The 23,473-nt window shown below is 40.8% G+C and overlaps 1 protein-coding gene across 3 annotated transcripts in view; it reads left to right on the top strand.

Moving 5' to 3' along the window:
- Positions 1-23,473, top strand: part of LOC131460191 (NLR family CARD domain-containing protein 3-like) — a 103,265-nt gene that overhangs the window by 73,196 nt on the left and 6,596 nt on the right. Inside the window, exons 6-8 of one of the 3 annotated variants that reach the window (XM_058630471.1) lie at positions 12,188-12,396; positions 12,806-14,720; positions 15,359-15,532. The exons of 1 other annotated variant lie outside the window; for it this stretch is intronic. In XM_058630471.1, the coding sequence (XP_058486454.1) occupies positions 12,188-12,396; positions 12,806-14,720; positions 15,359-15,532 (2,298 nt within the window). The remainder of the gene's footprint in view (positions 1-12,187; positions 12,397-12,805; positions 14,721-15,358; positions 15,533-23,473) is intronic. One more of the 3 variants, XM_058630472.1, reaches the window with a different exon arrangement.

Below are 23,473 nucleotides of genomic sequence, written 5' to 3'. Positions count from 1 at the left end.
CTTTCCAATTTTGCCCTCCGTCGTTCAAGGTTTGAAAAGTACAACGCCAGTTCCGCACTTTTTAGACTCACCCATAGGGGGACGAGACTTCATTCCCAGAATGTAAACACGGTGTCCGCCATCTTTGCTAGCAGTTACGCTAACCGGCTCTTGCTGTGTAGAGTAACGACAATGACCGAATGTAGTTTTCAAACTGATATGGCTGCAAGGGAAAATACCTACATTTCTTTAAAAACAACAAGCCGGCTGATGGCGGGTGCCGGTGCCCCCGCCACCATATTCTTTATATATATATATCTTACATTATCTCATGCTTTCTGGCCCATTCCTTCATATTGAACCTCGTCAGGTTCACAACAACATTTATAACAACTATTACGATTGAATTTTTTCTCCTTCAATTTTAGTGTATTTTTATTTTAACGTTTTTTTTTCATTTCATTTATTTTACCGGTCTTTCCATTTCTTTTTCTTATGAGTCCCTGACTCTTTCCTATGAGTCCCTGACCCTGACGTCTTTTTGTTTTCTCAGCCCTGAGGGATTAGTTTAAACCTTGTCCTTCCAAAGACAGTTTACTTTTACGTCCCTGCCCTAAATCTAAGAGAGTCCTGCTCTCCCAAGTCCAAATGGTTTTTTCTTACCCTTTTGATGATTTGAGTCCCTGACTCCGTCTCCCCTCCATGGTTAGCCCCGTCACTGTCCCGCTCTTCAGGGGACCTGGCCTCCCTGACCAAACGGAGCTTTAAGAGCCCTGTGGTGGAGGTCTTTTTAAGAGGATTTTTTTCCCCTCCGCCTTGCAAGGTCTTCAGGTCCGCCGATGTGAAGAGAGAGACAGATATTGGGCCCCACGTTGGGCACCAAACGTTTTGTTAAAATAATTCTGCAATCATTTAGAACTGGAGGAAGGAGATGGGAGTCAGCTCAAAATCCAAACAAGGGTTTAATCTTGTACAAGAGGAGCATTCACAAAGCAACACACAGGCCTGTTACAAAGTGAAGACTCACTGTCTTGGAAGAAACACATGGTATTTATCTGTCTCTGATGGTATGTTATCACCCTGCCATTCTGTACTTAAAGGAATCACTCACATTGTAGCAAGTGATAACACTGAGTATATATTACATGTGTCCTAAAACAGTACAAAGGGTTACAGGTCACAAGTCACATCAAACAGTTCCATTGAACATTTCTCTTCATGAAGTACATGAAGTACATCATTTCCATCACACTATGTCCAGATCCAGACTTGATTACTAAGGAAATAACTTCCTTTGACACTAAATGACACTCTGCAGCAGATTCAGACTCCTTTTTTCACCATATCAAAGATCTTATCCTCTGTACAGATGAGGAGTTTGCAAAGTTCTGTGAAGCTGATGTTAATATTTTTGAGCTTGTCTTTAAATAAATCTCCTGGCTGTGATGGCCTTACACCTCATTTGTTGGGACTTACTCAAAAACTTCAACATTTTGGATAATCTTAGACCCATCACGTTATTAAACACTGATTATAAGATTGTAACGCTTGTGCATGCCAATAGATTCAAAAGTAACCTAGACAAAATTATAAGTGACTCCCAATCTGGATTTATGAAAGTTGGATCCATTCACAACAACATCCGTTTGGTGATCCATCTCCTAGATTATAATCCTTTAGTAGAAGACGACGGCTTCATTTTGTTTCTTGACTTTTATAAAGCTTTTTATACTCAATTGAGCATCACTTTATCTTTCAGTGCTTCAAACTTTTAGGCTTTGGGAATAAATTTGGAGCCACTACTGAGTCTCTTTATGATAATGCAAACAGCTCTATTTGGTTACCAGGAGGTACATCACCGAGATCTGCTATCAAACGTGGGGTCAAACAAAGCTGCCCTGTCTCTCCGCTTCTCTTTATCATTGCCACAGAAATGCTCTCTATTTTTATTAAAAATTCACACATTGCTCCTTTAAATGTTCTTGGGATACCTGTTGTTGTTGTTAGCCAGCGCGCAGACGATACGACCGTCTCTGTGAAACTGAGGTCCCCAAGATAATGCGACGCCTCGAGGCTGAAACTTGATTTGAACAAATTCATCAGAGTGATTTAACAGAAGCAGAAACAGAAAACATTCCTATCAAATCAGCTGTTCAATACTTAGGGATACATGTATCTATGTGTGGAGTGTAATAACTCAATCAGTCAAACTAAACTGAACTCCTGGTTATTGAGAGACATCAGTTTACTAGGTGGAGTCTTTCTTACTAAGATTGAAAGCATATGGAGATGTTTCTATCCAGCGTATTCTTTGGCCTTCCCTAACAGAGCCATTCAGAAGGTCAACCAAATTCATTTGGATTATATTTGGAAGAAAAAGATGCACTTTATTAAGAGAATACACAGATTTTATCAATGGAACACTGAACATGAACGGGTTCAAATCCTTCCTTCACAATAAGAGCTTCTGGTATCATATGGAGGCACTTTTTATTAAAGTGTGATTTCAATATTCAGAAACGTCCTGTTAAATGATCCCTGTTTCACCAGCAAGTCCTTTTATATTGGAAACTTTTGTACAATCATAATTTCACCCCTCGTAACAAATAGATACATTACAATTAAAAACAAGTCGCTGTATAACAAGAACTGCATGGATAAAGGTATTTGCTCTTTAATTCATTTAGTGTGTGATGACACATGAACATTTTTGCCTTAAATATGATCTAGTCGTTAATCGTAATTCCTTTGCATCCATAATGAAAGCCATCCCTAATCCTGCTTTGAATTTAATTCAAGGGATTATTTCAAACTTGACTCACATCACTCCTAATGTTCCACATCTCCTAGTTGGAAGCTGTAACTTTGAGAGCATTCAAATTCCTAATAAAACGTCACACACCCTTTATTGTCTTTTCAAAAGTGCATCAAACAAATCTTCTCCAAAGATATTATATATTCTTTGTGATCTCAATATTTCCAATTTCCCATAAATCCAAAAGCAAAAGAAGTCCATGTTAAAATGTTAAATGTTGTGTAACCTGTGTCCAGTGAAATGTTACGGCAGAGATTTGCTTTGGAAACAAATAAATGTGTATTTTGTGATGATATTGAAAGCTTTCATTGTGTGTCCTCTGAAGCACACGTGACTGGCTGCACACAGAGATCCGACTCCAGCCCTTCTCTAAAGAGGACATGATTTATGCTCTTGTTATGGTCAATAATGCTAAACAATATATTAATACTTGGAACACATGGAAATATATGAACGTGAAACTTCGATTTATTGTGTTTCATAACCAGTTTCTTTAACATGATGAAAGGTAAAAATGCAATGAAACTTTTCACTTGATTTGAAAAATAGGATCTAAAAACAAAAGCCTTAGCTCACTTTTTCTTTAGTTTTTGATCTTGTTTGATTTGTCTGTATTTGATCATGCAAATGTTTCTCTTCTGCGTTCTTCCTGTGCACCTGCTCCTTTGAAAGGTTTAAACAAAGATGTGAGCCTTGTTGTTTCTACATTATTTTGTTCAATAAATCATTCAAAAAACAATCCAAAAGAACTCCATAGGAATGAACGGAGGCAAAGGGGCGGAGCTCTATCCAGTTGTTCTAATACATCCATGGTATCAACATGTTTGCCTGTTTGTTTTGTCGTGTTACTCGCACTTCACATGTCTGCCACACGGTGGCGGTGGTGCGCGGGTTTTCTGCTGTTTTGACCCACTGACAGTGATAGTTGTTGAGCAGACGCTGGAGCCAAGTGAATCAAAATAGGACGCAGAGTTGATTGAAATGGAACGTTTCTGAAGCATCTTTGCTCACTTATTTCAAACCAACGATGTTCAAACACCAATAATTGCACTTTTCTTCTCACCTATAGTTGCTACCAATGATTACAAGTGTTCTAAACACCTTTTGTTCATTAAAGCCTTTAATCCCAGTTACATTGAAGGGATTTAGTGATTGAATGTTCCTCTTATTTCAATGATATTTCATTCTTTATGTTGGATGTTTTTTGTCTGATACTATTTTACACCTTAGAGTAGTATGTGTTCAATTCACTGTTATCATTCTATTAAATATATGATATTCATATAACGATCAGAAAATATTCAAATCAATTCAGGCCAGAAAACCCGCAGACTTATGATCATACTGTTAGGAACAATAAGTGTAAATAATAAATACAAGTCCACAAACATAGATGTAGAACTCTCGCGCTGCCTCTTTATTTCCTGCTCGACTCATTTCCTGTAAGAGAAAGTGAAAGTAACTATTCTGTAACTTTGCTTCAGTCGCCATTTGAACTGCGCAGCACGAGGACAGACTGGTGAGTGTTGACGTGATTATGATGATAATATATGATGATATATGATGATATATGATGATATATGATGATTTAGTGCGTGTGAGTCAAGTACCTTAAAGTGAGACTTGAGTAAAAGTCTTAAAGTTTGACATTTACTCTACTTGAGTATCAAAAATCATTTCTGATATCAAATGTAGTCAAAGTTGCTAGAAATAACAAAGTCAGGTACAAATACGTGGAATGTGTACTTAAGTACAGTCATGAAGTATATGTACTGCTTAATCCTGACAGATTAGAATGGAAACTTCCAGCCTGTCATAACTCCAGTCAGTCGTCTTTTGTTTTTCCTAAATGTGACGTCATGTTTTCTTCTTTATGTCAATTCTACTCAAGCGTCCAAACCGAAACATAAAGTCCCGTCAAACGCGAACACAATGTTAAATGAGATTAAATGAACGATTGTAAATGATCATTTGGATTAAAAGTGAAATAATAATGTCATATATTCATATTATCATCAAAATAATGACTTGATTTAGTAGCTTTAAGTACTATAAGTACTACAAGTACTATAAGTGCTTAATGCAGTCGGATGAAGTGCTTTTACTGTGAACTTTTGAGAGGGGTCTGGCTCCAGACCTGCACTGTCAGGACCTTTCGTTGCAGACCTGCACTGGGAGGTCTCCTCTACTGTCAGGACCGGAAGCTTTTCAAAATAAAAGCGAGCATACCGGAAGCACGTATTTTTCGTTCCCGATGTTTATTTCTTGGGTCTTTATTTTATGTTTACAATGTAAATATGTTTATGTGTATCCATGTGTTTAATTGAAGAGATTTAAAAAAAACTGTATATCTTTCCAGTTCAACTGGATAAGGTGAAAAAACGCAGGATAATAATAAAGATAAAAACAAACAAAATATTATATAAAAAAAATAAAATACAAAACGTTATGACCCACTAGGGTTATTCTACAGATAATCAGGGCAAACTAGATGTACAGCTGTTGTTATGATCCCCTTAAAACATTATTAGCCTCCTCAAAACATGCATTATTTTACTCCAGTATTTTAATTTAATTCGTAAAAAGGACAGCTGTTAGTTTAGTGTGCACTACAAATGAATTTTGAAACAATAAATCTCTGTAAATACACCTTAATGTGTGATGGCATAATGCATCTACACTCCAACCTATTGCTGACTGTTCTTTTATACCATTATTTAGCATTGAAAATGTAGCCCCCTGCACTGTTGGACCATTTACATATTGATTTACTCATTGTTTTATATAGGCATATCTTATGTGTGTTTGCAATTGTAACACCTCATAATTAGGGCTGTAACGATACACCAAACCCACGGTTCGATTTGTATCACAATTTATTATTTTCTTTGGGGGGGGGGTTTGAAAAAACCTTTATAAACTGAACACCAAAGAACAAGATTAACTATGCAAATTATTAACAATATAAATAGCCATAAATAGCCAAAGCTATAACACTTGTGTTTTCTTTGTAACAAAATACTGTTGAAAAACAAACAGAACTAAGCTGTTGTGCTGCAGTGGAAAAACGTGACAACTTTCCTCACTCTGCCGAGGAGTCGGGACGCCTGGTGAACGCCCATCGCTCTCTGCGCAGCCAGATTAACAGTGTGAGCAAAGCAGCGTATATGCGGTGAAAATCCGGCCGCTTCGACAGCATTGGCAATGTTTCTGCCGTTATCTGTTGTCACTAGAGTTGTTCCGATTCCGATACAGGTATCGGAAATGCCTCCGATACTGCCAAAAATGTGGGTATCGGCATCGGCGAATACTGGAGTCCATGCACCGAACCGATACCACGTAATTTAATAGAGCTCCGTTAGCTCTGACGCGGTTCTTCTTCGCCGCTCTTGAAACAGTTGCGCTGTGCTGTTTTAGAGGCGTGAAGAAGTACTGATCACCCGACACCTGTAGACAAGGAGCTAACGTTAGCTCATCATGTCGGCGGTTTGGCAGTATTTACCAGTTAGCTCCGTTAGCGTTGTTAGCTGCGCTAGTTCCGTTAGCGCGCCTACAGTCAAACTGGAGCGGCCCGTTTATTAAATGAAAAGAGCAGCGCTACAACTAACCAGCGTACCTGTGTCCTGCGTATGTATGCCTCTGTTTTTAAAGTTTAGCGTTACTTCAGAGACTCATTTTAACAATCTGGAGTCATGTAAAAATTATGTCACGCACGTCCTTTCCCGGTCAGTCGTCATGGAAACATGAAGCTCTGCCAGTGCCGCGGTGTTTGGACCAGAGTGAAAACAAACGTACAAGCTGAAAAACGAAATAACATATCACTGGTAAAAAATAAATGATGTCCATTTTCTGTATTCGTTCATGTTTTACAGAGGGTTTAACCTGAGCCAAACCTTACCACCAATGATTTATTTATTTATATATATATACATATATATGTATATATATATACATATACATATATATGTATGTTTATTTCGGTCATGTCAGTTAGATCACTCATCATCACACATCATCTTAGTGTAGTTTAAACAATACACATAACCAAAAGGGAAAGCCGGAGAAACAAAAGCTTATCTAGTCCCGTCCCCATTACCCACAGAATACATATTTTCATCATACAATACATCATTTTTCTTTTTCTTATGACATTTTGACAAAAACATGTTTCAGCATCAGGTAGCACTCAGAGATGCAGTCTAGCTCTAGACAGTCAATCAGACTCCATGTATGTCAGCTGTTGTTTGGTTACATTTGCTTCCACTGCCGTATCCACACGGTGTCTACAGATTTCTGTCTCTGACCTTTGTCATACTTTCCTCCTGGGTCATTCTGTATTGATTAATGGTCATCTCTACATACTTCTTTTTAAATACACTCCGTTTTGCTGATTTTTTTCATCTCCTCATCCAGATTGTTCCACTGTCTGACACCCGTGACTGATACGGTAAAGGATTTGGTGATGATAATCATATCACGGTCATGCAGGCGTAGTATGATATATATTTTTTTATAACACACTGGTATCGGTATCGGTACTCGGTATCGGCCGATACCCACAGCACAAGTATCGGAATCGGTATCGGGAGGGAAAAAATGGTATCGGAACATCTCTAGTTGTCACTTAAAGCACTTACAGCAAATTGTGTGGGTCTTGTCGACTACACCATTGCCGTCCTTTATCTCCACCATGTAGCCCAAATGTTGCCATACTGCTGACTGAAATGAAGAGGGAGGATCCGCTATTTCTGGGTTGGTTGCCATGTTTCCTCACGTTCTTCTTCAACTAGCTCGACTTTTGCAGGCAGGCGTCACATGATTCATTGGATCTGAACGGGAGGGATCACTCTGGGAGTTGGAAGGGGTGTGTCGCGATTCTGCCTTCTCACACCGCGACACAGGATCGTGCATCTGAGTGTCGCGATTTCGCTTTCATATTGCATATTGTTACAGCCCTACTCATAATTCATTGAATAATTGCTTAATATTGTTTGTGCTATGTTCTTACCTTGTGGACCACATGGATTTGCCAGTGGAGGGTGTGAGGGTTGATGATTTTAAATGAACTTAGCTTTGTGTATTCAAAGTGAATGACTGAATACCTAGTTACATGACCCACATAACCAATAACCTCTGTTACAAGAGAAAACAGTAGACACAAAACACACTTTCAAATGTCTTTTTATTTTATTCATTTGTTTTGATCATTATTATTATTATTTTTTGGCTCACATAACTCACATAAATGTTGACTTGCAGAGCAGAGAGTCTGATTCTAAACTTTTCATTTTTGAAAGTGACTAAAACTGTGAGGTGAGGTGTCAGGTGTTCTTCACTGCAACTTACATTCCCTTCATTTTCCTTTTCCCCTTTTACCAGCCAAACCACAACCTGTCAGAAGTTAGTAGCGTTGGCTCATACTTATGAGTACAAACACACAGACAAATACATTATGCTTACCTTTAAATAAAATGCCACCTTTCCTATGTGCCTCTAAGTGGCTCTGCAGCTTGGACAATTGTGTTGGTGTCACTTTTAGGCACAAGGGGGCAGTGAAATCGCTTGCAGCATGACGTGCAGCGTTCTACTTTGGGCGTAGTGCCGGTACTTAAGATTGAAATATGCATCTGTAAGAGACAAATAATGTCGTAATAAGTAAAACAAAATGATATAAAAACTATATGATATAACTCAGTTTTCTTGGTCTTTGAGTAGGAAAATGGCACATTTAAGTGAGCACTATCGATACGATAACAACGCTAAAAACTACCCAAAAGTCCAAAACCCAATTCTTTCAAATTAATATAACTTTATATAGTCAATATATAGTGTGCAACATAACGTTCTAGTGAATAAAGACTGTTTCTGTTTCTTCGTATGACACAAAGTTGTTGTCACTTGACTTTTACTCACCTCGTCGTCTCCACACTTCTCATGGGGAACGAAAAATACGTGCTTCCGGTATGTTCGCTTTTATTTTGAAAGGCTTCGAATCAACTTCCAGTTCTGACAGTGCAGGAGACCTCACAGTGCAGGTCTGCAGCCAGACTGTCTTGGAACTTTTGGAGTAATCCAGGGTCAAAGTTGACTTGAACAAAACTGAGGTTATTCTTTTTTTGAAGTGGTATCAAATCCACATTTATGATTGAAATGTAATTGTACTTAGTACTTTTTGATGTCCTTGATGAACAAATATGCAGTTAATAAGTAATCCAGGATCTAATTGGACTTTTGCTCTCAAAACTGAGCTCATCAGCTGACTTGAATGCAGACAACAGCCCTTCAGTCACATACAGAGTAGCCTAGCACCATCTACTGGCACAAATATGTAAGTGACATGAACAGCAGGTTTCATAAAACACCTTCTCTGACAGAAAACTCCTGATGTGTTACAGTTTTCTCTCGTGTGATCACTGGACTGAACACAGATCCACATCAGACGTCCTCCAGGAAACATGAAGGAGATTTTCCACTCAAACTGAGAGGTAACTCTTTAAAGTGCTTTCAATATGATGCTTTCAGTGGAGCAGTGATAAGTCAGTGAGGAGCTCATTTGCACAAACTCATGACAACAACAAAGAGAAGACGTGCTTTTTATATATGAGGTTTACACTTTACACTATAAAACAAGTTATTCTCTGTAAATCTGTATATTGGGACGGTTTATTCAATTGAATTTTATTTGTATAGCGCCAAATCATAACATACATGATCTCAGGTCTGTACATCGACAACATCAAGGAGAGCAGAGAAACACAACAGTTCACACAATGAGCAAACACTAGGCATCAGTGGAGAGAAAAAACTCCCTCTTAACAGAAGAAGAAATCTCTGACAGAACCAGACTCACACATGTGCAGCATCTGCCTCGACCGGTCGGGGTGAAAGGAAAATGGGGGACAGAGGAGAGGAGGGGGACAGAAAGGGGGGGAGAGAAAGGACAAGAGGGAGATGAGGTAGAGACACACATCTTCTAAATTTCTGCATCAGTAAATCTGTGATCAACCTGTGTGTGTGTGTGTGTGTCTCAGAATGACTGAAGTCCAGCAGAAGAGTGGTTGTGTGGAGGAAGACGAGGACAGAGCAGAGTCTCCAGGACCCAGCGGTCTGTCTGTGAAGAGAAAACCTTTAACCTTCAGTCATGAACCTGGAGCCTCAGAGACAAAGTAAGAGACTCATGCACTGACAACAAGAGAACATCACACTCTCACTCTTGTGCACTCTAAATGCTGACTGTACCTGTAGAGCAGTGGTCCTCAACCCCCGGGCCGCGGACCGGTACCAGTCCGTGGGTCAATTGGTACCGGGCCGCAGAGAAAGAATACATAACTTCCATTATTTCCGTTTTATTTATGATCAGATTGTGAACCATTCTCTCGCCACATCTGTCTATGACTCACTCTTGACACATGTCAACATGCTTGCCTCGGTCACATGTCACGGTCGAAGAAGAAGATCAACTGCTGGAGATGGCAAAATGACGGCGGCATTAAAAGTATGTTTGAGACAATAACTCTGCCGGTGTTGTGGATTAAAGTCATGACAGAAAACCCTGAGATCACCACAACAGCAACATCCTATCTGTGTGAAGCAGGGTGAGCGGGTGCTGCTGCTGCTGCTGTTGACGAAGCACCCGTCTCCTGGCTCGCGTCATCTGGGTCCTCCGTTACCGCTGCTGCGCAATGAACAGACGGGACTTCACATTTGTCCTTTGGTCAGCGGCAGCATCCGCAACTGGTTGATGGACTCGGCCATTTTTCCCCCAGCCGGTGCACATGCCACTGACGCACGGCTGCGCTCTGTGCAGTATCGTTGGCGCGATGTTACGAGGACGCTGCTAATACATTTGCATACACAGTGGATTCACGTTTATTATTATATTCACAAAAGACCAGTTTTTATGCCGGTCGTATCATTTTATTTAGTTTTTTATTTATTTATTTTTGTATTAAAGGCCGGTCCTGAAAATATTGTCTGACATTAAACCGGTCCGCGGCCCGGGGGTTGAGGACCGCTGCTGTAGAGGATCAGTCTTTACACAAAGATCAGCGACCACAGGCTGTAAACCTGAAATCATTCCCTTCACTCCAGACTCTGGAGGTCACACTGACACTGAGGCTGCTTTGTGATCAAAGTGTCTAAACAAAGACCATCATCAGTGATCATGTGATGTTTGTGTTTGCAGAGGTCAGAACCAGAGACAGAGAGCAGAGTCTCCAGGACCCAGCGGTCTGTCTGTGAAGAGTGACTGGTCTATGGAACAACCTTTAACCTTCAGTCATGAACCTGGAGCCTCAGAGACAAAGTAAGAGACTCAATAAATAATGCTCTCAAATCAATATGATATGCTCTTGAATTAAGATAAGAAATAACCTCCATCTGTTGGAGGGAAACGTCCAAACTTCAGAGCAGCTCTGAAAGCAGCTTCACATCAACAGCTCATTTCTTTTATTTGTGGTTCAAATTGAATTTGACTGGACTTTTGTGAAGGAAGAAGAACTAAATGTGTGTGTGAGCAACAGACTGAACTGAACTGATTCAGAATCTGATGAAACGGATCAATGAGTCAAACCATTGACGAGTCAGAGAGAGTGTGAGGATGAGCCTCAGGGTTAGACCTTTACAACAGTCCATCAGAACCACTGTGAGACAAAGCTGTAAGGATGTCTTCACACAGACATGTCCACCTGTCCCTGACGTGTCACTAATAAACAAATGTCTTCACAGAGACATGCCCACCTGTCCCTGACGTGTTAGTGATAAAGAAATGTCTCCACAGACACATGTCCACCTGTCCCTGATGTGTCAGTGATAAAGAAATGTCTCCACAGACACATGTCCACCTGTCCCTGACGTGTCAGTGATAAAGAAATGTCTCCACAGACACATGTCCGACGTGTCAATGATAAAGAAATGTCTTCACAGAGACATGTCCGCCTGTCCCCGACGTGTCAGTGATAAAGAAATGTCTTCACACAGACATGTCCACCTGTCCCCGACATGTCAGTGATAAAGAAATGTCTCCACAGAGACATGTCCACCTGTCCCTGACATGTCAGTGATAAAGAAGTGTCTCCACAGAGACATGTCCACCTGTCCCTGACGTGTAAGTGATAAACAAATGTCTTCACAGAGACATGCCCACCTGTCCCTGACGTGTCAGTGATAAAGAAATGTCTCCACAGACACATGTCCACCTGTCCCTGACGTGTCAGTGATAAAGAAGTGTCTCCACAGAGACATGTCCGCCTGTCCCCGACGTGTCAGTGATAAAGAAATGTCTCCACAGAGACATGTCCACCTGTCCCCGACATGTCAGTGATAAAGAAATGTCTTCACAGAGACATGTCCACCTGTCCCCGACATGTCAGTGATAAAGAAATGTCTTCACAGAGACCAGTTTGCTGTTTCTGTGGACGAGCAGACGTCCCGCTGTCCTCTGTGTCAGGACGTCCTGAAGGATCCAGTCTCCACCAGCTGCGGTCACCGGTTCTGCAGACTCTGCATCTCCTCATACTGGGACCAGTCTGGTCCACCAGGAGACTCCTGCTGTCCCCAGTGTGGACAAAGACCCAGGACAGGACGTGGACCACGGAGCATCCGTGAGTAAGACTCATAAGGAGAGCAGCTCCCATCAGCACTAGTAGACTTTAGAAATGGAAAAACAGGAGAAAACTGTTTAAAAGTTAAAAATGTGACTCATGTTAACTCCATGATGGAGTTTAACTCTCTGCTGCCCCCTGCAGGTTGAAGAAATGAAGGTTTCCCCTCATTTTGCTGCTTTTCTCTCATGATTGTTCTCTTGTATGCAGATGATACTCTTTCCTTCACAATCATCACAGTTCTTCTAGAATGATTCAGTCTTTCAGAATAAAGTTATTCAAGTCATTACAGTGAAAATGTAGTTTTTCATTTGACAACAAACAACATAAAACAACAACGTCACAGAAAAACATGACACTGATGAAAATAATCCTCAGCTGCTCACATTCTTTGTCTCTTGTCTTTCAGCAGATGTTGGTCTGCAGAAGGTTCTAGATGAACATAAGATCAGTCTGAGGAGCAGATTTGAACATGTGACTGAAGGAACTGAAGGAACAGGAAGTAGAACCCTCCTGAACAGGATCTTCACTGAGCTGTACATCACAGAGGGACAGAGTGAAGACGTCAATACTCAACATGAGGTGATGCAGCTGGAGACGACCTCCAAGAAGAAGACGGACCAGGACACTCCCATCAAGTGCTGCGACATCTTTAAAGCCTTACCTGACCAGCAGGGGAGCATCAGAGTCGTCCTGACCAACGGCGTCGCTGGTGTAGGAAAAACCTTCTCGGTGCAGAAGTTCACTCTGGACTGGGCCGAGGGTTTGGAAAACCAGGATGTGAATCTGCTGATTGTGCTCTCGTTCAGGGAGCTGAACCTGATCAGAGATCAGCAGCACAGTCTTCTCACGCTGCTCCATGTTTTCTATCCAACATTAGAGAAGGTCAGAGCAGAGGAGCTCGCTGTCTGTAAACCTTTGTTCATCTTTGACGGCCTGGATGAAAGCAGACTCTCACTGGACTTCAGCAGCAGCACGCTGGTTTCTGACGTCACACACAGGTCATCAGTCAACGCGCTGCTGACCAACCTCATCCAGGGGAATCTGCTTCCCTCAGCTCTTGTCTGGATAACTTCTCGACCTGCGGCGGCCAATCAGATCCCTCCTAAATGTGTTGCCAGGGTAACAGAAGTACGAGGCTTCACTGACGACCAGAAGGACGAGTACTTCAGGAAGAGATCCAGAACTGATGATCTGTCCAGCAAAATCATCTCACACATCAAGACGTCCAGGAGCCTCCACATCATGTGTCAAGTCCCAGTCTTCTGCTGGATCAGTGCTACAGTTCTGGAGCACATGTTGACCACAGAGCAGAGAGGAGAGCTGCCCAAGACCCTGACAGACCTGTACTCACACTTCCTGCTGGTTCAGACAGAGAGGAAGAAGAACAAGTACGATAAAGGACATGAGACGAGTCCACGGGAGCTGATGGAGGCCGACAAGGACTTTCTTCTGAAGCTGGGGAGGCTGGCCTTTGAACATCTGCAGAAAGGAGACATCATGTTTTACCAAGAAGACCTGGAGCGGTGTGGTCTAAGTGTGACAGAGGCTTCGGTGTACTCAGGAGTTTGTACAGAGATCTTTAGAAGAGAGAGCGTGATCTTCCAGAAATCAGTCTACTGCTTTGTTCATCTGAGTGTTCAGGAGTTTCTGGCTGCAGTCTACATGTTCCACTGTTACACCAACAGGAAGACAGAGGTACTGCAGGACTTCTTCAGACAAGAAGATAAAGACAGGAAGACAGAGGTACTGCAGGACTTCTTCAGACAAGAAGATAAAGACAGGAAGACAGAGGTCCTGAGAAAACCTAATTTTATTAACAAGCTCTCCTCATTTTTTGGAAGAAAAATGGAGAGTGACTTATCTCTGGATGTGTTCCTGAAAGCAGCCATGGAGAAATCCCTTCAAAGTGAAAATGGTCACCTGGACCTGTTTGTTCGCTTCCTTCATGGACTCTGTCTGGAGTCCAACCACAGACTCTTAAGAGGTCTGCTGGGTCAGACTCAGAACAGTCCAGAAATCATCCAGAGGGTCATTGAGAACCTGAAGGAGATGAACACAGAGAACATCTCACCTGACAGAAGCATCAACATCTTCCACTGTCTGACAGAGATGAACGAGCAATCAGTGCATCAGGAGATCCAAAAGTTCATGAAGTCAAAGAACAGAAGACAGGAACTCTCTGAGATCCACTGCTCAGCTCTGGCCTACATGCTGCAGATGTCTGAGGAGGTTCTGGATGAGTTGGACCTGGACAACTACAGAACATCAGTCCAGGGGAAACAGAGACTGATTCCAGCTGTGAGGAACTGCAGGAAGGCTGTGTGAGTTCAGACATGATCAATAACATCATCAGTCAGTGATGATTCATGGTTTGGTTTATCAAATACACACAGAAGTCAGTTCTTCTCATTCTCCTCAGTTTGTTTCTGGAGATGTTTTAAATGATGAAAGTGAAGATTTGTCAGCTGGTTGTGATTCTTGTTTTGAACTGAATGAAAACACCAAATCACAACATTCTCTCAAGTCTCTGTTCATGATAAGACAGAAAGACAAGAGAAACCAACAGTTCACACAATGAACAAACACTAGGGGGCAGTGGAGAGAAAATCTGTGACAGAACCAGACTCAAACATGTGCAGCATCTGCCTCGACAGGTTGTGGTGAAAGGACAAAGTGGAGGACAGAGGAGAGGAGGGGGAGAGAAAGTGAAAGAGGGAGGTGAGGTAGAGACAGAAGAGAGAGACCAGGAGCAGAAATATAACAGTTGTGTCAGCTTCTAAGTTTAAACAGGACTTATGACATTTTTATACAACTACAATGTTATTGATGTTCTATTAATGAGACATAAACATTAGACTGATATCAACTTTAATTATAGTATCATATTAATAATAATAACAATACTACTGGTTTCAAGCAGCAACTTTGTCTAAAGTCTCATCTTTTATTCTTTATTCAGGTTGAGGGGCTGCAGTTTGACAGAGATCAGCTGTTCTTCTCTGGCCTCAGCTCTGAAGTCCAACCCCTCACACCTGAGAGACCTGGACCTGAGTCTGAATGAGCTGCAGGATTCAGGAGTGAAGCTGCTGTGTTCTGGACTGGAGAGTCCACATTGTAGACTGGAGACTCTGGGGTGAGTTCACTGACTCTCTGTTTCTGTTGTAAATGTCAGATGTTTCATCCACAACTGAAAGTCATTCATGTTGTCACATGAGTTGAATCAGTGATGGTTGTTCCATGTTTCCACTTGTTCTTCCCTCAGATGTAGAATCAGGATCTTTTCACAGCTGACGTGTTTTTTGTTTTCTAAAGTGTTTCAGTCGCTGTAGTTTTCACGTCAGTCGCAGCTTTGACCTTTTCTGACTGAACTTGATGTTTTTCACTTTCTCCTCTGACACGTTCACATGTAGCCAATCAGAATGAGTGTTGTTGATGATGTCACAGCTGTGACTGTTTACAAACAAACAGGAGCGTCCTCGGTTGGCTCAAGATGGCGACCTGGGCGGTTGGAGTGCGGTGAGCTCCCAAACTATAAGTTGTACCACGTCAAAAAACGGCAACTAAACCAACTATTATGACTGCTGTGGCTACTCTGTGAGGATAGAGAGGATAATAAAATATTTTAATTAAACATTTTGAAAAATAATTAAATGTTAATTCATTCTAGAACGGGGCACCACCCTGAAAACAGGGAAAAGACAATCAATCTATGCCTTTAAAATCAGTCTTAAAGTGGACATATTATACCCTATTTCCCCCATTAAAATAGTTCCCTGGTGTCCTAATGAACATGTCAGTGACATGCTTTGGTCAAAATACCATAAGGATGAAGAATCATAGTAGTTCAATAACCCTGCTAAACCCGCCCCTTTCAGAACGCTCGGTTTTGTGCATGGTCCCTTTATATGCAAATGAGACACAGGCAAACACACACCCACTACTTCCAGGGGGTTTCTGATTTGTCCTCTTTACAGCGCTTTACAGCTCTATTTGTCTCCCCCTCCCTCCACTAGCTCTCTGACAATATCAACATGTCAGCGAGAGTGCCGTCACAGGAAGAGACGTCCTACATAAGGATCGAGCCGAACACTGTCCAACTGTAAATCAGTTAAAAACACTTAGGAACAGAAGATCAGCGGTGACACAGAGAGTGCAGCACCGCTGATCGCCAGCTCGCCGGAGCACCGGAGGTGGTGCGGTGGTGAGGTCTCCGGAGCACAGTCTCCGATCTGATACAGCAACATACAGTTTATTCAGCGGTTTAGGCTGTTTAGGCTATCGGTGACACAGAGAGTGTAGCACCGCTGCACAGAGAGTGCAGCACCGCTGATCGTCAGCAGCGAGCTCAAATTGGTTAAAAAGTTGATTTTGCATAATATGTCCCCTTTAAATAATCACTGTAATTGACTACGATATCAAAGATATCCCAATTTAACAGTATTGAAGGTATGAATCCGAGCACAGACCCTCTCAACCCCCATTTGTCACTGTATTCATGTACAAAAGACACAGAGCATTCCTTCAGGTTAATAAAAGTAACAATTTATTAAATCAAACATTGAAATCAATTAAACAATCATGTTCACTAAAAGTGAACATTAATGTAGAACGAAAATCTATTGGTTGAATCAACAAATATCACTTGCTAAGCTACAACAACACAGGCTATATACAACATAAACACCAATATGTGTGTGTGTGTGTGAGTGAGTGTAACATGAGACAAAGATAAGACATGGGAGTGACGCGGTTGGCCGAGCAAAGCCACTCCCACTTCCGACACCAAAGTGGAGAAGGCATGCGCAGTAGCAGTGACTGTAGACGCACGCATCCACCAAAGATGGCGCCAGAAACACATTAACACGAGGCCGCAGATCTTGGGTCGAACATGTGATAGCATGGCTGCAGAGACACGTGTTCGACACAAGATGGCGCCTATGAGGAGACTCTCATTCATGAATGAAAGAGAGAGAGTGAGTGAGTGAGAAAGAGAGAGAGTGAGTGAGTGAGTGAGAAAGAGACAGAGAGAGAGTGAGTGAGTGAGAAAGAGAGAGAGAGAGAGTGAGTGAGAAAGAGAGAGAGTGAGTGAGTGAGTGAGAAAGAGACAGAGAGAGAGTGAGCGAGTGAGTGAGTGAGAAAGAGAGAGTGAGTGAGTGAGAATCGTGCTTGAATAGCGGCAGACCAAAGGTGTGTTTCAAAGCACAGTGTGTTCAGTGAATGAAACAAAAGGATCGCGTACGTGAGAGTTTATGTCAGTTTAAACCACACAGACTTGACACAGGCAAAGCCAGGCCAGTCTGTGAATCTTAACGTTCATGCCGACATTCTCTCACCACGTGATCTGTCTACGCGCTCACAGCGGGAGAAGACACGTCACTGCAGGGTGAGCGGTGAGCTCTACTTTCAGCGAAGGGAATTAATAACGTGTAAACAAATACAAACAGTTAACAATAGTAAACAAATCCATACGAACGTGTGGGTGCGCAATCCAACACGTTCAACACAAAGGAAAGTTTATAAAACACAGAACCTTAACCTAACCCTGCCCAGAACCCTTGCCTCTTACTGTGAGCTGATAACACGTTTTCCCCCGAAGGAGAGGAACAAGAAGAAAAACACAAAGAGCAAAAATAGGAAGAGAAAGAAAAATGGAAGTGAGCGAGAAACGTCTGTCCTCTGGTTTTATAGTGTTTTCAGGGGCAAGGCCATAAAACAGAGAACGGCCAATGAGATTCACTGACCCTATGGAATGCTGACCAGTCGTAAAACCAAGAATGTCCCAAATGGTGGACTGAGAGTTTGTTGAAAACTCAAATCAGGCTTTTGAAACTGCATATAGGCCTTACCCATGGAGAACAATAAAATAGTGGATTACAGTAGACATCTCGGCCCCAACATTTGTTAGTATAGCATTAGCTTTAACAAACCACTGGAACCATGCCCAAAAGAGAAGTGAAATCCAACAGCAGTACCAACGTCACGTCACTACTTCAACATGAAGTTGAAGGTTTGGACGCTTTGTTCACACCGCTACCAGTTACGCCGAGTAAAGGCCCGGACCCAAAGAAACAGCGTCAAAAAGGCGGAGGTGATGCTGACGATGTTTCCAACGCTGAAATCATGAATGCAGTGGTGGAGTTAACAAAACGCTTCACTGCGCACGAGCAAAACATCTCCAGAAACACTGAAGCCATTACGACAGTCTGCGAGCAGTTGAAAGGGATGGAATTATGGAAAGTTGAAAATAACAAAGAACACATTAAAGAAATGTCAGGACAAGTCTCACAACTGCAACAGAGAAGTGAAAATAGCGAGCGCTTCAGCAGGCGCTGGAATCTCCGCATGTATGGATTAGGAGAGACACCTGCAGAGAACATCAGAGGGGAGATCATCAAGTTGCTGGCGCTGCTCGCACCTGAAGACAAAGAAAAGCTGGGCTTTCTCGTTGACACAGTGCATAGAGTTGGAGTTCCCCGGGATAATGCAGCACGACCTGTCATCGTGCAGTTCACAATGAGATCCTTTGGAAACAAAGTCTGGAAGATTTCACGTGGCACTGAGATTCTCAAGGAGAAGAAACTACTGGTTAAGGAAGATTTGACACAAACCGACAAGATGGAAAGAAACAAGCTCTGGCCGCTTGTGGAAGCTGCCAGAAAGCAAGGGAAACGTGCTGGTGTTCGTGGTCCAGAAGCCTATATTGAAGGAAGAAAGGTGACTTGTTAAGTTTACAATGGGTTCTGGACTTTAAGGGTTATGTTAAATAAGTCACAGGAGCACTTCATTACATTTAATAATACTGTTGGTTTAAAATTCATGAATGTATAAATGGTACTTATAGTTGAGCTTTACTGTTTGTAAGTACCTATTTTATTCTTTCTTCAAGTTTCTAAGTGTTCATTTACCTCAGACATTAGCCAATTCTGTTTATGTTTTTATTGAGTTCATTTTCTTGTATGACTCAATTTAAGTTTGATGCACTAAGTTTGTGCTCTATTAATGTAAGGGGACTACGGGTTAATACAAAAAGGAAGGCAGTTTTTCTCTTAAGCAGGCGTTGTAATGCAAATGTAGTTTTTTTGCAAGAAACTCATTCATCTAGAGATGATGAAAGATTTTAGAAGTCTCAGTGGGGGGACACAGTTTTTTTTTCTCATGGCTCAAATAATTCAGCTGGAGTCGCAGTTCTTTTGAATAGATTTAATGGTGATGTGCTGGATTCTGCTTTCTCAGATGATGGTCCATGGATTATATTGGTCTTAAAGGTGGACAACCTTCTGGTTATTCTTTGTTTATGGTCCAAACAGGACAATTCAAGCAAAAGATATGTTTTCTAATCTCTCTGCAAAGGAAAATACAAAGAATGTGTTTTTATCATTGGTGGAGACTTCAATGATGCCCCTGATGATGAAATGGATCGATGGCCTCCTAGATCTACAGCTTGACTTGGTTTCAAATCTACCTCATTTCTGTGTGATCACCTTCTGCTTTCAGATGCTTGGAGATTTATGAACCCCAGTGTCAAAGATTATACGTGGACCAATTCTAGCAGAAGTTTACAGTCTAGAATTGATCTATGGTTACTGTCATCACATGGACTACAGTTCATTTCAGATGTTTCTCATTGTCATGCTCCGCTGTCTGATCATCAAAAGAGAAGTCTTAGATTAAAGGGCTCTAAAGAAAAATCAAACATCACAGGCTATTGGAAATTAAATAATAATATATTGGAAGACAAAACATTTTTAAAAAAAAGTGTAGAATTGCTTGCAAAAGACATGTTTAGTGAAAAAGATATGAGTCCAGTACAAAAATGGGAATTCTTTAAAGTCAGAGAAGTTGCAATACAGTGTAGCAAACAAATAAAAGAAATACGTACTAGCAAAGAAGATCTTTAATGAGCCAGTTGCACAAATGAATGTCGAGGCACGATTTATCTGAGGATGAATTAAAATTGCTTAAGAATCTTAGTGAAGAGCTTGACAGAATGTATATGAATTTGGCCAAAGGTGCCTTCATAAGGTCCAGGGCTAAGTGGTTAGAGGAAGGGGAAATAAATACTAGTTCTTTTTTTTGGTTTAGAAAAGCCAAATAGGAAAATAAATAATATTACATCCCTAAATATAAATGGTACCATCAGCACAGACCACAATAATATTGCAAGTTACGTCACCTCCTTTTATAGCAAATGATATACATGTGAATTGAATCACTTCAAGAGCAGTGCATTTATGGAGCATATAAGAAAGTTGACTCCTCTGATTTCTGGACATTTCAAAGACAGCTGTGACAGAGAGCTCTCATCCTCAGAAATGACTGAAGCAATATGAACTCAATGAATTTAAGAAAATCACCTGGAAGTGATGGTCTCTCAGTAGAATTTGATTTATGCTTTTGGGCTTTAATTAAGGACCATCTACTGCTCATGTTTAAAGAATGTATTGATAGAAAGGACATGACGACAACCATGAAACAAGGTCTGATAACCCTTATTCCTAAACCTGAAACAAATCCTTTAATAATGGAAAATTGGAGGCCCATTTCTCTTTGAAATATAGACTATAAAATGATCTGACAGGTCTATGCTAAACGTTTGAAGAAAGATCTAGAAGAGATAATAAGCGAAAACCAAAATGCTTTTACGGCCAAACGTCACATTAGCTCTAATGTCAGGTTAGTATTAGATTGAATTGACTATTGGAACCACATAAAGTCACATGCACTACTTGTATTCCTCGACTTTTATAAGGCATTTGATTCAATTGAACATTCTTTCATGATACAGGCCCTGCACATTTTTGGTTTTGGGGATCATTTTATTAATAATATAATAATGTTTTATAAAGATATAAACAGCTCTGTCATTTTATATCCCAGCATTTCCAAAAGGTTTCCAATTTCAAGAGGTGTACGCCAAGGATGTCCTATTTCTTGTTTTTTATTTTTGATTGTGGCTGAAGTTTTGTTGTTAAATATCTCACATAGCCCCGATATTCATGGTTTGACCATCTTTAACAGAGAGATCAAAATGACACAGCTAGCCCATGATACACTATTGTTTCTAAGGGATAAAGGGCAAATACAAAGTGCATTACGTGCAACTGGTGCATTTTCAGAAGCTTCGGGTCTTAAACTTCATCTCAACAAAAGTCAACTTTAATGTTTCTATGAGACTGAAGAGAAACTTATGTTTGATATTCCTGTCAAACAGTGTGTTAAATATCTTGGTGTTCACATTTCCAAGGACATGACTCTCAGACAACAGCTACATGTTCTTCCCAAAATGAAGAAAACTAAGACAATTTTGAATTGATGGCTTCAGAGAGACCTTTCAATCTTTGCTAGAGTGTTATTGTCAAAAGCTGAAGGTGTATCAAGATTAGTTTATCCTGCTTTGTCACTTTTTGTTAGTGATATGTTCTGCACAGAAATCAATAATTTATGTATTACATTTGTGTGGAAACATAGGAGACATTGCCTCAAAAAAGAAATTCTCACTTTAGAGAGAGCAGAAGGAGGATTGGGCGTCTTAGATTTGATCCGTTTGAATTGCACCTTTAAGATCAAATGGCTTCAGAAATGTTTGGAATGTCCGGAATCGCTATGGAATTTTATACCATATAATATCTTTGAAAATGGAAGCGGTTTCAACTTTCTATTGGGATGTAACTAGTCTGTTTCTAAATTGCCACTAAAAGTCTCAAAATGTCATCAACAGGCTTTATTGTCTTGGAAAGTGTGTTATGTTCACAACTTTTCACCACATAAAACTCTTATTTGGAATAACAGTGATATTACTGTTAACAAGAAAAGTCTATATAAGGAGGCCTGGATTGAAAGGGGTATTATCTATGTTTCTGCTTTGTTTGATAATAAAGGTCATCTTTATAGTTATGAACCATTTCTAAGAACAAAAGCTTTTCCTATCATTTATAAAGAGTTGATTTCTGTAATGCCAGCTATTCCCACAGGCATAATTGAATGAATGAAATGTCACCTTGGCCATCAAAATATTGATCCTCAAGTGCCTTCTCTACTTATTGGTGGGATACCATTAACAGATGTAAAGTGTACAAACAAACATATAAGGAAAGAGATTCAAAACTAGAACAAGATTTCACCCAAAAGCAAATCTTTCTGGAATTCACAATTTGATCATATAAAGTGGCGCAAAGCGTGGTTATGCCCCTTTCAGTTTTGTGTTTGGAATAAAATCAGAGAAGTTCATTTCAAAATCTTACATCATATTTACCCGTGTAACACAATCATTTCCAAATGTGTTGACATTGATGCTAAAGTGCAAAACTGAGCCAGAAACGACTTTACATCTGTTTTATCACTGCCCCTTTTCTTTTGTTTTTTGGAGAGACGTAGAGAAGTTTATTCAGAACAGGACTGGTCATGTCATAGCAATTGCCCCAAAGGATATTGTCACTGAATTGAATTGTAGCAACAGATCTTTAAATCACATGGCAAATCTCATTCTTGCAATTGGCAAATTCAATATTCATAACTTAAAGAACTAGGTTCACATACTGACTGATCGGGGACTGAGACTGAGTGGCACTTGGCTGATGTACACTGTTAAGGTTGGCCACAATGCTATCACCAATCTTTTTAACCAAATCTGTTATCCCAACACTGAGAGCATCAACAGAAACTAATTGTGGAGGTGTAGGGTCTGATTGAGCAATCAGTGTGGAGCTGGCAGAGGGGGTTAATGGAGGCTCAATAACTGACTGATCAACTGTGTTGTTCATAACACTGGGGAACACTGGCCTACCCCTACCATAACACAGTGAAGAAATCTGTTGGCCCCTCCCCACCCCAAAGGTGACATCACGTCCACGACCAGCCATAGCATGAACCATAAAACTGTCACTCTCCGACATCATGAACACAAAGTAACCTTGCACTGTAAACTGCACAATGTGCTGCAATACAACAGTTAAATGACAGGAGCACAAAATAAAAATCTCAATTTTTACAATATTGACTTCTACACGTTTCCCATGTATAGGGTTGGTCTATTTGGACACCTTTACCCAAAGCACACACACAAAAAAGTAGATAG

The sequence above is a fragment of the Solea solea genome, chromosome 6 (assembly GCF_958295425.1).
Source record: "Solea solea chromosome 6, fSolSol10.1, whole genome shotgun sequence".
Lineage (NCBI taxonomy): Eukaryota > Metazoa > Chordata > Actinopteri > Pleuronectiformes > Soleidae > Solea > Solea solea.
This window is presented reverse-complemented; position numbering and strand designations above follow the sequence as displayed.